This window comes from Vanellus vanellus (assembly GCF_965231255.1).
Source record: "Vanellus vanellus genome assembly, chromosome: 16".
Taxonomy (NCBI): domain Eukaryota; kingdom Metazoa; phylum Chordata; class Aves; order Charadriiformes; family Charadriidae; genus Vanellus; species Vanellus vanellus.
In genome coordinates, this window is record NC_138921.1 from 6,449,592 (window position 1) to 6,462,689 (window position 13,098).

General features: G+C 45.9%; 1 protein-coding gene across 1 annotated transcript; it reads right to left on the reverse strand.

Annotated features, from left to right (window-relative positions):
- Window positions 1–12,689, reverse strand: SMARCB1 (SWI/SNF related BAF chromatin remodeling complex subunit B1). Its single transcript, XM_082491739.1, has 10 exons — window positions 12,493–12,689; window positions 10,686–10,797; window positions 9,983–10,012; window positions 8,580–8,709; window positions 7,873–8,010; window positions 7,070–7,197; window positions 6,349–6,515; window positions 5,727–5,917; window positions 1,314–1,445; window positions 1–368 (listed from the first exon to the last, which is right to left on the reverse strand). The coding sequence occupies exons 1-10, from the start codon at window positions 12,583–12,585 to the stop codon at window positions 329–331; spliced, it is 1,161 nt and encodes a 386-aa protein (XP_082347865.1). The 5' UTR covers window positions 12,586–12,689; the 3' UTR covers window positions 1–328.
- Between the last annotated feature and the right edge of the window lie 409 nt (window positions 12,690–13,098).

Below are 13,098 nucleotides of genomic sequence, written 5' to 3' on the forward strand. Positions count from 1 at the left end.
TAGTATGCATTCCTTTTATTTAAAAAGTTGCCCTAATAGTGCATGTTGCACCTATACAAAAGAATCTTTACACTGTCCACACACAGGTATATAAGGGCTCCAACAGCTGCCACAGGTCTCTGCTAGATCACGTGCTAATGCAGCATTCTTGGTACGTGGCATTTAGGTGGAGGGGGTGGGGGCAGAAGTCAGCAGTACTGGGAACTCTTGGCAAGTGGAATGTAAGTCCCCATCAGGGACAGAAAAACCCCTGCCAATCCTAAATCCATTTGGGGAAAGGAGTAGGGATAAAGTCTGTAGGAAGAGCACCAGTGTCACAACAGGAAGATTACCAGGCTGGAGCAGTATTGGCCAAACGTCTCATGCGCCTAGGAGAGAGAGAGAGAGAGAGAGGGGTACAGTAAGTGCTGTGTTACAGTCATGTGAAGTCTTACTACAACCAATACTTTTGGGGAGGCTGCCACAGTTTTGTGAACTCTGTAGACAGGTTTATTGCCTAGACAGGCTTCCTTGGTCACCTGAGAATGCCCCCATTGATAAGGTTAAGATACTATTCTCGGTAACAGCTTTTAGGGCACTTTTGCTCATTAACTTGGATTGAACCAATCACTACTGAAAACTATTCATTCGGCCATAGCTAAGCAAAACAATTACACTGCTAATCAGCAGTAAAAAAATCCTGTAAAAGAGCTGAGCCTGTATATTTACTGTTCCCACTATGTATCTCTTGGGAGAAATTCTAGCAGTTCATTTATATCTGCGAGGAGCAATTTCACCAAATAGGAGCAAGTGCTCTCGACTGCTTGTCGAACACTGCTCAGTGGGTCTCTCTGGCAGGCAGAGCTCCTCTGGGAATCACAACTGTGCTTCCATGGTGGCAAACAGGTCGGCATCAGTCAGGCCAGAGCTGGGAGCTTGCCCATTCCTCTATCAAGCAGCACTTTACCCTGCATAAAAGGAAGCCTTGTGGCAGGATTCTAGGTAGCATGACAGTGCATGAAATTCCAGTATTTTTGATGAATGCCTTCCTGTAGAACAAATCCCCTTGCACAAGCAGAGAGCCCAGGGAAAAATAAAAAGGGGGGAAAAAAGGAAACTTTGCTTCAGCAGGAGATGGTTAAAGTAGAGATTTAAATGTTTGTGGAGCAAGGCGATAACAGTTTAATATCCTGAAGCAAAATGAGTTTCTGTTGTGGTGTACAAGTTTGAAATCCTGCCAGTTGGCTCTCAGTAGAGAAAGACAAACATCAAAGCTTTTAAATTCTGTCTTAGAGACAGGCCAGAAGGAGAACTGTCTGAACGAGTGGCGGCACCTTGTATTTCTGTCCTGGTCTCTGATCTTCTTCTCCATCTCGGCATCTGTGAGGGTTTCCAGAAGAGGGCACCACTGGTCAGCATCACCCGTGTTGCGAATAGCAATTTCCACAGTCGGCAAAGGGTTCTCACTGCATGTCAGGGCAGAAGGCAACAAAGCAACATCCATCAGTAGTCCCAGAGCACTCCTCTGGGTTACCAGCCCAGACACAAGACAAGAGAGTGTCATTTACAGTGTTTCAGGCTTAAGCATTCATTCTTAGCCCCGCTTAGTACAGTCTAGTTCCCGGAAATACACCGGGGACTGATGGCTACAATCTTGTGGAGCCTGAAGTTTCTGGGAGACCAACTATGACCATCTCCTTTCATCACCGGAGAGAGATTTGTCAAAGCAACTGCGGCTGACGCAGTTCTCTCCCACAAAGGCCATGATGTAACTGGCTGACAGCATTCAAACCCAAAAAGCACAGGCAAAGTTCATACCAGTTTATTAGTGCTGGAAGTACTTCTCCCAGAACAGCAGCTGAGCAGGGACTGTTAACAGGGCTCTTTGTCTAGCTTTGCTGTTCTGCAACTCTGACTTCCTAGCTGTAACTTATCTCTGACAGCTCTTTCCTGGCAAAAGTCTGTCTTTCTGGGAGCCTGATAGCGGAACAAGCATTGTTCTCCCAATTGCCATGGAAAGGGCAGTCTTTTAGGACCTGCTATTGCAACCAGAGGCTGTGGCTACTCCCTACACAAGCAATGGAACACCAGGCTCTGTACCAGATCACAAGATTTGCACCTCAAGAGACCTGGCTGCCCTGACCAGCTGTATTATTGCATGCACAAAAATATTTACTGCTTCACTAGCCACTTTTCAGTAAAAGTCAACAGGAACTGACCAGGAGTAGCTTCCCAAATATTGACAGTGGAGGCGGAAGCCCAGCATAAATACAGAGGAGCCTCACAATGTAAATGTTTGCTTTGAATTCTAGGAAGTGGCTCAGCCTGAGCTGCACAAAGTGTGTGTGTGTGTGAGAGGAGCACTCCGGCAGGTGTGCGCACATATCCGGCGCCCTCCCCAGGGACATGCCTCCCTGGACAGGACTTGAGCACTCACAGGGCAGCCCTCTCCGTCCCCCAGGAAGGAACTCAAGTGCTAATTGCCATGGGAACAGACAATGTCTGCATCAAAGCTATTAATCTAGAATAACAAGTCTTCAAAGTAATGCTACAATGAAAAATTAATCCAGAGCCTTTGGTATCTGATCCTGGGAGGAAGCTTCAGTCAAATCTACTTCCAGTTCTGCTGACATCCACTAAGCAACACTCAAAACCAGGAATTTTATCTTAGTGCCAAATTGCTACACATTCCAGACTAAATGCTACCTCATTTACTATGCTTAACACTGAGCCCCCGATAGAGTTAAATGAGGGTTGGAAAGCCAGCCTCATGTGCATAACTTAGTTGCAAGCCAATTCAGATACCACACTTCTATAGCACAGAATCAAAGATAAACCAAAAAAATCCTCACTTAGCTCTCAACCTCCAAAGTAAGACAGCTCCCCCTCCCCTGTCATTTTTTGATCAGGACGACATGAAATGCACTGCCAGCTGCAAGATTCCCAGTAGAGCAAGACAGTCCCTCTGCTAGGGCCCAGGCCTCTGGCAGTAGTGTCCTGGGCATGCCAACAGGGCAGGGAAACGTCATCTTCTGGAGAGAGTAACTCCTCAGGCACGTGGGTTTGATGTGTGAGAAAACCTGTGCCATCAGGTCTCGAAGGCAAAACTCTGGCTATGAAGTACTGTGTGCTGCCACTAGAAACGCTTAATACTGAGATGTGAAACATCGTAGCACACCGTCCCCCTGAAAATCCCATAAGCATCAGTTACCTGTCTGCTTCCAGTCCTGCCCCTTCCACTGGGCTTCCAGGCTCTCCTTGTTTTGCACACAGCAACCCACTTGGAAGAACTGCCCTGGCTTTCATCAACTAGAAGACAGTTTCACCTCTCCCTCAGATGATTAAGAGGCACATGAGTTCTCAAACCCCGAGTCCCTTGAGATATTAAGGTTCTTTTGATACATCTAAAGCAGACCCTTTCCTTACATCAGTGGAATGACTTTGGAGCAGCTACCACTCCTGTGGTTTGGGAATTCAGGAACTAACCAACCACAGAACCCAAATATCATTAATCACTGTAAGGTTTCTTCCTTTGTTGGAAGAAAAAAGGGAAGAGGAGGGCATGTTTGTACTATGACACAAAACAAAGTTTAAATTAGATGGGTTTTCCTCCCTGAAAGCTCATGTCTATGTACTTTGTTCTGTTGGGGTTCCCTTCCTAGTTTTTTGTTCTCCTCCTTGCAATACTGCAACAGTCTAAAGAAGGCCTGAAATCTACCCATTTGAACTACCCCTAAAAGGAACCACTCTTTAGTAACTATGGCTAGATACATGTTTTTAGAGAGAATAGTGTGAAGTTGGCATTAATCTGATATATCTGCGAGAGCTTGGGCAGCACTGACTCAAACCTTACTTGCTCTGAATTACAAAGACTGAGAGAAAGCAAAGGCAAAAATTAACCCCCCTTGCAACACTTAAGAAATAAATCTGTGTACATGTTAACTCTGATATCTGCAATACATGGAGGGAGAACATTTAGTGTACACATTCAAAGCCTGCCTCTGAGACACCAAGTGACAAGAATTAGGAACAAATGCCCTGTAGGCTGAGAGGTAGTACGCCAAAAAATTGTCAAAGTAAATTAACTGGGAAAGTAAATAAATTGTGAGTAGAAAAGAGGGCTTCCTGGCCAGCATGGTGTGAGCAGGGCCACCTCTCTACTTAAAGGAGGGTATGAAGAAGAAAGCGCAAACTCCCAGGAATGCTCAGGCAACAAAGAGTCCTACTAAACCTTCTGGAAATGAACTCCCTCCCTGCCATAGCTAGAGGCACAGACTAAAGTCTACTTCACGCTGGCTCCAAGGACTGCATTTACCAGCAGTCATTCTCTGCTACTGCAGGCCACAATACAGACACTGCTAAGCTCACTTCTCTCATGGTTATAATGCACCCCGCAGCAGGGAAGGAGAGGCAGTACTACAGGTATCAGACTCCTATCTACCACTCTCCAAGTTCCCATTGTTTCTCAGGAATGCACATTCACTGTTCTGTTGTTACAGCTGGATGTGATCCCGTGATGGATCTGCAAATATCAGTCAGCTGTCGTGGACAGAAAGGTAGAAGTCACCTCCCCACCTCCATGAGAAGGTACATCAGCAGGTTGGACACACAATCTAACAGTTTCAGTAGAAGAGTTTAATTCCCATGTGGTAGAGTCCCTTTCCATTTTCTAATATGAACCACTCCGGGGTTCATTATAGAGCCAAGTGGTTGCTGTGGAATATTTTCAGGACAAAAATAACCTCCAGAGGAAGCAGAGCGAGACTACTGGAAGAGCAACTGGTCCAGAGCAGATCAGTGCCCCTTTTTCACAGAAGGCTGAGTGGACAGGAAACTTCTGGACAGAGGAAGAGGAAGAAGCAGAGCTCATAGCAGCAGCAGCTGCCCCACAGCCTCCAGCTCCTCCTTGCTTAACCCCACAACAACTCATTGCTGCTCTCCCTGAGGTAGGACAGAGCTGGGCATGTTTCCCTTTGCTGCCCAGGCAGGTCATCCTGCTTCCCTGAACTGACCTCTACAAAACTGCTGTCAACAATACTATTCCCTCACCTCTGCAAATACATCATCTGCTGAACTCTCAAACTTCCTTGACTGTCACCATGACCTGAGGTCAAAAAACCTCCCAGCGCACACTGAGGGATACTTACAGACTCAGCAACATGCTGAGGATAACATCAGCACAGTAACTCACCACAGAACACTGCACAGAACAACTGGAAACAATTATCATTAGGAGACAAGTTACAAAGCTGACTAATCAAACCTGACACTGCTGCGTTCCAGCTGTGAGAAGGGCCTATGATCAAGCCAACCTTAAAGTCAGCCAGGGTAGAGAGTTACAGTTTCAATCAGTCTTACTTCAAAACACCAGAGCTTGAGACAGTGTATGGCCCAAGTCAGGCAAAAACAACGAAATAGAATGTATCCGGAGCTCATCGTTAGCATACATTAGAAGAGGCAGACACAATATATTCAGTCACTGTTAATTACAACAGCCTTTCATTCTGTGGCAAAAGCTGACATTTCATCAATATTTGGTCCTGGAATGTATTACACCCAAAAGAAAAAAAATACTGGAGTACAAGCACAAGTAATCATAAGGAGAATAGAATAGGTGCAAGCCGTAAGGACCAATTTCAAATGAAACTTTCTGCATCAGGTCAGCTGTTGTAAGATTCACTGATGCAAACACCCATGAAGTACAAACATACACATGTCCCCGTACTAGGAAGATGACAGTTCTATACCTGAAGGCATACGTCTTCTGGTGCCAACTGAGCTGTCCCCGGATGCTGTAGGCAATAGTAGTGACAAACTCCCCACCCAGGCCAAGCTCTGAGCACAGCTTCAAGGCAAACTTCTCTGGTGAATTCTCCTTCTCTGACATGTCCCATTCAAACTGGTCTACAAGGGAGATGTTCCCTACGTGGATGTTTAGCTGGAAACAAGGGAAGAAACAGGTCATTTGTTTCCATTCTCACAATAGTTTGTCAGAGGTAATTTAACTTGAGGAGGCCGGAGAAGAGAAGCAGAGAGGTAACTCCTAGTTCACTGCATCTGCAGAGCTCCTAAACCAAATTCTTAATTCCAGTAGTATGAAGACAATTCAGCTTTGCTCGCCAGGTTTCAGTTCTTCCAAAAGGACTTGACACTGCTTTCACTGAACTACCCAAGGGCTGGCACATGAGTGTTTAGTAATCTGCCACCTTGGTTCTGTTCTCAATACAAAGGACAAAATGCAATCTGGACACAGGACTGGAATTAAGAGCTCCTTTGCTCCAAGGGAAGCCTTTGTACTCTTACTCCCCCATAACATACCCAGAGAAACCCACATGGTTCAGCTCTCATTCTATTGCCTTCCTGTATTACCTTAATAATAACTCGTTGGTCTGACTGATCTTCTAGGATGCTGTCAGTTGGGTATGACTCGATCTGTTGTCGGATGGCAGATGCAATAGCAGGGACAAAGGTCAGAGGATTCAAATCCAGGTCATCGCAAAGAATCTCAGAGAACATTTCTGGGGTCATTAACTTTTCTGATACAGAACAAGAATGAAGAGACACTGTTAACTTTCTTAGAAATCAATGTCTGCCACTTACAGAATACACAAAATTAATCCCACAGCGTGTCAAAGGGAATCCCAAAGGCATCACCTTTTGCTTTTAAAAAGGTGGTTTGTTACAGGTTTGTAAGGACATACACATTGACCCAGGGATTTAAAGCTGCCTTTACTTGCTCCATGGAGACAACATAGCTATGGTCTAATAATCCACATACATAAAGAAGCCATACACACTGTTTTGTGTTCAAGGTACCTCAGCTAACAGAATAGTCTCAAACCGCTGAGGAGAATATGCCAGTTAAACTCTTGAGATTACATGTGTCCAGAAATGACTGCAACCTATGGAACTGGCAGAGCACTTGCTAAGAGACACGAGAGCTCAATACAGTCCAAAGTGGGAGAGCTTTAAAGCTCTATCTATACAGGGCAAGGACATGCACACTCATGCTTTCAGGCTTGTTGTCTTTTCATATTTGGTGATGAATACAACTATATCTCTCCAGCCTCAGGAAACTCTTCCTACATACCGTTCATGTTCCACGTAAACGCATCTCTGAGTTTCTGCCCATCAATTTCCATATCAAGCCTGATTGGAACCAGAACCTCCGGCTGGGATGCATTCTCATGGATCACTGCTGGGTCATGGTCATCAAAGCTAATACAAAGAGGAACAACACGGTATATGCAACTAACACATGACACATCTGGCATCCATAGAGGGAAAACAATGCTTGTTGGAAGCAATCCCCACACTCCAACTAACTCAATCAGTCTTTAGACTGACTCTTCAATGCAAGCTTACACGGCTATGGCAATCAATACCAATTTATCACCTTTTATTACATCTATCATAATACATTCCTGCAAATAAAACAAGGAAGCTTTCCAGGATTGCATTTTATCTTGGTTTCCTCTACTTTTATAATGAAAAATAAAAATCATGAGCCACAGCAGCATTTTCCATTGAATAAATTACATCAAAGTTACTGGAATATGTCAGCGAGAGGAAGCCTGTCCTCCACAGAGAGGGTTTGCAGGCTCCTCGAATGCCAACTGCTCAGCAAATCAGCAGAAAGTAGAAGGAACTCATCAGGAAAAGAATGAACCACTTTCCTGACAAAAGGAAAGCCTCCTCCCTGAGCCATGGCTGGCCGCTGTAAGGAAGAGCCTCAAAATATACAGTTTAACCAAAAACCTCCAAATTAGTGACCCGTAGGTCTTTTGTCAGTTAGAGATGAATCACAACATTACATTAACTCATCAGAACTACCCTGGCAGTGTGTCATTTTGGTAACTGTTTCCACTTTTCGGAAGCAGGAAGCTGTCTTACCACAGAGGGAATGTCCTCTTCTTATCCCTGCCCATGCGATTTCTGTTAATTGTTGTTGAGCATGGCACTGCATCCAGGTGATGAGAGCTGTTGGGCAGGGTCGGCACCCACTGGTTGTTCCTCTTTGCCTTCTGTTCTCTGAAGAAGACAACTGTATGTTAAACTGCAGACCCTGAGCACCATGGCTACTACTTAAGGAGTAGCAGAATTTTAAACTTTAACTCCTATTATGAGTTCCTGCTATTTATTCTGGAACCCACAACAATATTGTTCCACACTAGCCTCTGGGAAGCCCATTGTCCAGCTCACACTCATCAGATACGAATCCAGGCACATTTATAAATAGCAGGTTCATATTTGGATTTTCTGTCTATACTTTATAAAAAGACTGCTGAGAAATGGGAGGTCTCGCAGAAGGCAGTACGTGCAGATAATGTGTTCTGCAAAACATCTGTTACAGCTGGAACGCAGTAATTGCAAAAAGAGCTGTATCATCAAACACTTATGTTTTTCTTCCTGTTGTACGTGGGTAGTAACCCAATCCTTACGGCCTGGAGATCTTCATTTGCCCAACACTGCAAACGACTGTTAGCTCAGACTGGCAAGCACCCCCCCTGCACAATGGCCTGGGTTTATGCAATTTCTCACACTTCATGCCCAAGCTGATATCTTCCATTCTGATCTAGGCCCTCACTGACACTGGTTACCTGAGGTAGGTAGGAGGTTCTGTGCTGATAGACACTGCCTTATACTTCTCATCATTTCCATCCAAGATCTCTTCCACTTCAGAGGCCTTTAACAGCGTCACACTAGTGGCTAATGTTGTATAGCCATGATCTATTATCAGGAAAGATGCCAATAATTAACATGGAAAAGTACTACATAGCAATGTAGCATTAATAGGCTGCATAGTGAAAAGCTCTCCCTGATTCTGCAGGAGGGACTAAAATAGGTTACCAAGTGGTACGAGTGTGTGCCCCAAAAGTCCTCTGGGCTTCATTTATTGCCTCTTAGACATTTAATTTTTGACATGGTGTTTTGTACACATGGGATAAATGAAGATGACAAAGCTTTCCACTGTCATTTCTGAGTTGCCAGAAGCCTCCACTCTCCCTCACGCACCAGGATGCTCTGCTGCTGGAGTAGATTACTTGCACTGGAGCAACCAGAAGCCCAGGCACAGTGCCTGGCACTAAAGAAATATAATTGGGTTTTGACATCCATCTAAACAGCAGGAATAAACGTGACTTTCTTGGGAACAGGGGTGGAATGTCTTAGTTAATACATGGCAATTCCCACCATAAAGCCTAGAGAAGAAATGCATTTCAAAAGGCAAAAGCAGTAGGACACCTTGGAATGGCTGCATAGTGATAGAGCGAAGATTTGCAAAAGGCATCAGTATCTCTTTACCTTGTACAGCTATTCTGTTCATACTCTATTCAAAACATCTTTCATTTGGACTAAAAGTCAAGACACAGAGAGGGTTAGAATTACATAGCTTCGCTTAGGTACTACCACTGGATGAACCTCATTCTTCCAGGGTGAAACTTATTTATAGACTCTGGTCGTTTCTGTTGTGAAATTTACTTAAGATCGAAAACAAAGTTTCAGAAAAAATGTCCTTAAATCTTCATAATTATTAGATAAAGTTTAAATGTCTAATGTGCTTTTACTTAAGGAGAAGAAGAGAAAAACAATCCTTTCCTACCCTTTGTAATCACATGGTTTAGCTCTGGACACTTACATCTGCCAAAGTGATGTAAAATCTCTTCCACAGCCTTCTGGGAGGAAAAGCCCAGAAAACAATAAATCCTCAGTGGACTTAAAGGTTGGAAACAGAAAGGCAACGTTCAATAGAAAGCTGATAAGACCTGGGAAAAGGGGAGAAGCCTCAGGACTGCTCTTGCTGAATTACAGAGACCATCCCACTAAGGTTCTGAGAAAGAAGAGTTAAGCATGTGATCAGGATGCACAATTAGGGCGACCACAGGGAGAGATCAGAGGAAGAGGATTAGAAATTAATATATATTGTAATAGCACCAAAGGTCACAGTGGAGATTCCTCCTCTAGCCTCTAGCACAGCTAAGAATAACACGCAGATAAGACTTACATCTTCTGGGACTGTGAGAGCGCTGATTTTCTGTTGGGAAAAAGAAAAAAAAAGAAAGCAACAGGTCAGCAGAATACTTGGCAGAATGAGACTTAAGTCCAGAATGAACCGTTTATTTTTATTATGCTTTAGTCTAAAGAGTGTACAACAAGTCATATTGCTAAGAAATTTAACTGCTTGTTATTAGTCTCCCACCAAAAATAATACCAAGGTAGCTATATTCTCACTGTGGCAGTCACATCAGTAGCAACACACCACAAGAAATTCTGGGAGGCAAAAGCATTCAGTCTCTGCAAGAAGCAAAGTTAAGCAAATTTTCAATGTGGCAGCCTTGCAACATTCCTGCCACGACACTATTTGACCAAAAGAGACAAAAATGAGCCTCTTTGTCTATAAAAGTCTCTTCTGGACTATGGTATTGATTTTGATACATGGCTCTTGCTTTGTGGTGAATGCAGCCAACCCCAGGAAAGCCATGATGGATGTTTCAATTTTAGAACAGATTTGATCCATTGATGTTTGTTGCTAGGCTGAACCAGGAGCTAACAGTGCCACTGCTGCAGAGTGCTCCACCACTGGGGCACTGACGTGATTCGCGCAGCCCTAAAGGTACACAAGCTTCTGAATCACCAGGGACAGTTTTTCAAGGCAAAACTTCAGATTTCAGATAAACATTACTGGGAATATTTACTCATCTTCTCACCATGTGAAGAGGCCACTATCTTCTTCCTTTCTTCCACTGTGGCTAGTCGCCTCCAGAGCGAGGGATATCTCTTGTACAGGGAACCCCGAAACATACGCAAGTAGTTCCCCACCTACAAGAAGAAAAGTGGAGACGTGGCCTAGTGTTCCAGAATGGCCTGGTATTCCATGTAAGAAATTTTTAGCATAAGCTGAAACAAATTCAGCTCTTTGTAACAGTAAGAGTAACCTCTTAAGGTTTTTGGGTTTGGGGTTCTTTTTGTGACAAGACTGACTGCCCTGAGTTTGGCATCATATAGCAACGCAATTTTTGTGGTAATACAGAAAACCAAATTTTTATTGGCACTTTGTTTTACTAGTCTGATATGAAAAGACTCCCATCTGTTGACAATAGTCCCTTTAATAGGAAAAAAAAAACATTCGTTTTCATGTATTTTTGAACAACCTAACCTTTCTTTACTTCAATTTCTGTTGCCATGCACAATGCTCAGTAGGAATTAAACCAAATGAGATACCCAGCTCTCTGACAGTTACCATTTTTAGTTTGAACCTTTGTGCCATCCAGACATTGCTTGAATATAGCAAATGCCCAGAGACTTGTACTTTGTTTTAAATCCTTTGAACATTTAAAATGTGATTGCTGCCAATAATCCTGTTTCAAATTTACTTACCATCTGTAAAGCAGTTCTGTTCTTCCTGGCACAAGATCCTCACCTGTGCTGAAGGCTACAGCAAGACTTGCTGAACAACAGAACTATTTCTAGACTCTGAAATCAAATTTTTAGACTGGTAGTACACTGGCAGACTGCCACACAATAAGGTTTTTATTCCTTGTTTGACAAGATTCATTTTGATCTTAACATCTATTTTGAGGAAATTTTTAATCATATCTGTTGCTCTACGGTGATCACCAACAGACAGAAATTAATGGTAGATAAAAAAGACAATCCTTTTCCCCTTCCACGTGTCTGGTATGGCAAATCTCACAGATTAGCTGAGTGCAGCTACAGTTCTTTCAAATTTTACATTTCACATAGAAGCGTGAGGGGCCTTTAACCCCTGCTCAACCTACACCACTGGCGGTTTAACTTATCCAAATCCAGTATTTCCTTTTTTGCATGAAGGGGGAGGAGGGGGGGGTGCTAAAACATTTTTTTTCCTGTTTCCAAGTGTGATCATTTCCCTAGCACCGAAGCACCGATGTTTCCTGCTGCAATAAGGCTGGTGTTGAGGGAGGCAGGGCAGCCTCTCGGCACCAGAGAATACAGTGTCAGCGCAGACACGGGGGCCTACAGCGCTGCACTCCAGCGTTTGCTGGCAAGACTTGTTTGCACAGGGCTGGAGGAGCCGCGCTGGCTGATTCTGGCGTTGCTAGTAAACACAAAGGCCCGGCTGCGGGCTTAATTACCTCACGGCATGTCAAATAATCCAAAATTCTGGATAAGTGTGCTACCAGAGCTCCCAAGTGGAGTAGCGGGGAGCGGGGCCTCAGGCTGCCATCAGGCTAGGAACCGGTCTCCGTGTACTCGTGCCTGTCTCCAAGAGCCGCCCTTACTGGGACCATTGGTCCCAGCACGGCGGAGACTCTCGGGCAGAGCCCACCGCCCGCCCCCCCCCGCAGCGATCGGGCCCCCGCCAGCGGGCTAGGGGGAGGCGCCGGGGCCGGCAGGCCGCTGCCCCCCACGGCAGGGCTCCCCTCCCACGGGGTCTCCCTTCCCCAGCGCCCCCCGACCGCTCCCCCGGCCCGGCCCGGCGCCCCGCTGCCCCCGCAGCCTCCCCCGGGCCCGGTTCCCGCCGGGGGGCCGCACCTCAGAGCCGATCATGTAGAACTCGCCGTCCTCCTCCAGCTGGAACTTGACGGGCTTCTGCCCGAAGGTCTTGCTCAGCGCCATCATCATCATCGTGGCGGCGGGAGGGGGGCGGCGGGGGCGCCCAGCGTCCTGAGAGGGGGCCCGGGGAGCCGGCGGCGGCGGCGGCGAGGAGGAGAACGACGACAGGCGGCGCCGCGGCCTAGTCCAGCCGCCGCTCCGCGCATGTGCCGGCGCGCCCCTCCCACCCCCGGTGACCGCCCGGCGCGCGCGGAGGGCGGGGGCCCGCCTGAGAGGCGGCCCTCGACTGGCGGGAAGGGCGGCGCGGGAGGGCGGCGCTTAGAAAAGATGCGGTTTATTGGTGCGGGGCTGTACATAAATACACAGACTGCGCTCACGGACGGGAACGGACAGGGGTTGTATAGACATTTACAGCTGCGGTCGTGAGGAGCCCCTCCCGGGGCTGGGGTACCGGTCACCCGGGGCACGGGTGGGTTGGAAGGTGAAAAGGAAAGAAACCGGCCGCAGCCCCTTTGGGGGTTGGGTTGGGTTGTTGGTTGGTTATTTTTTTTTTTTTTTTTGGTGTAAGGTTATGTAGCAGGAAGG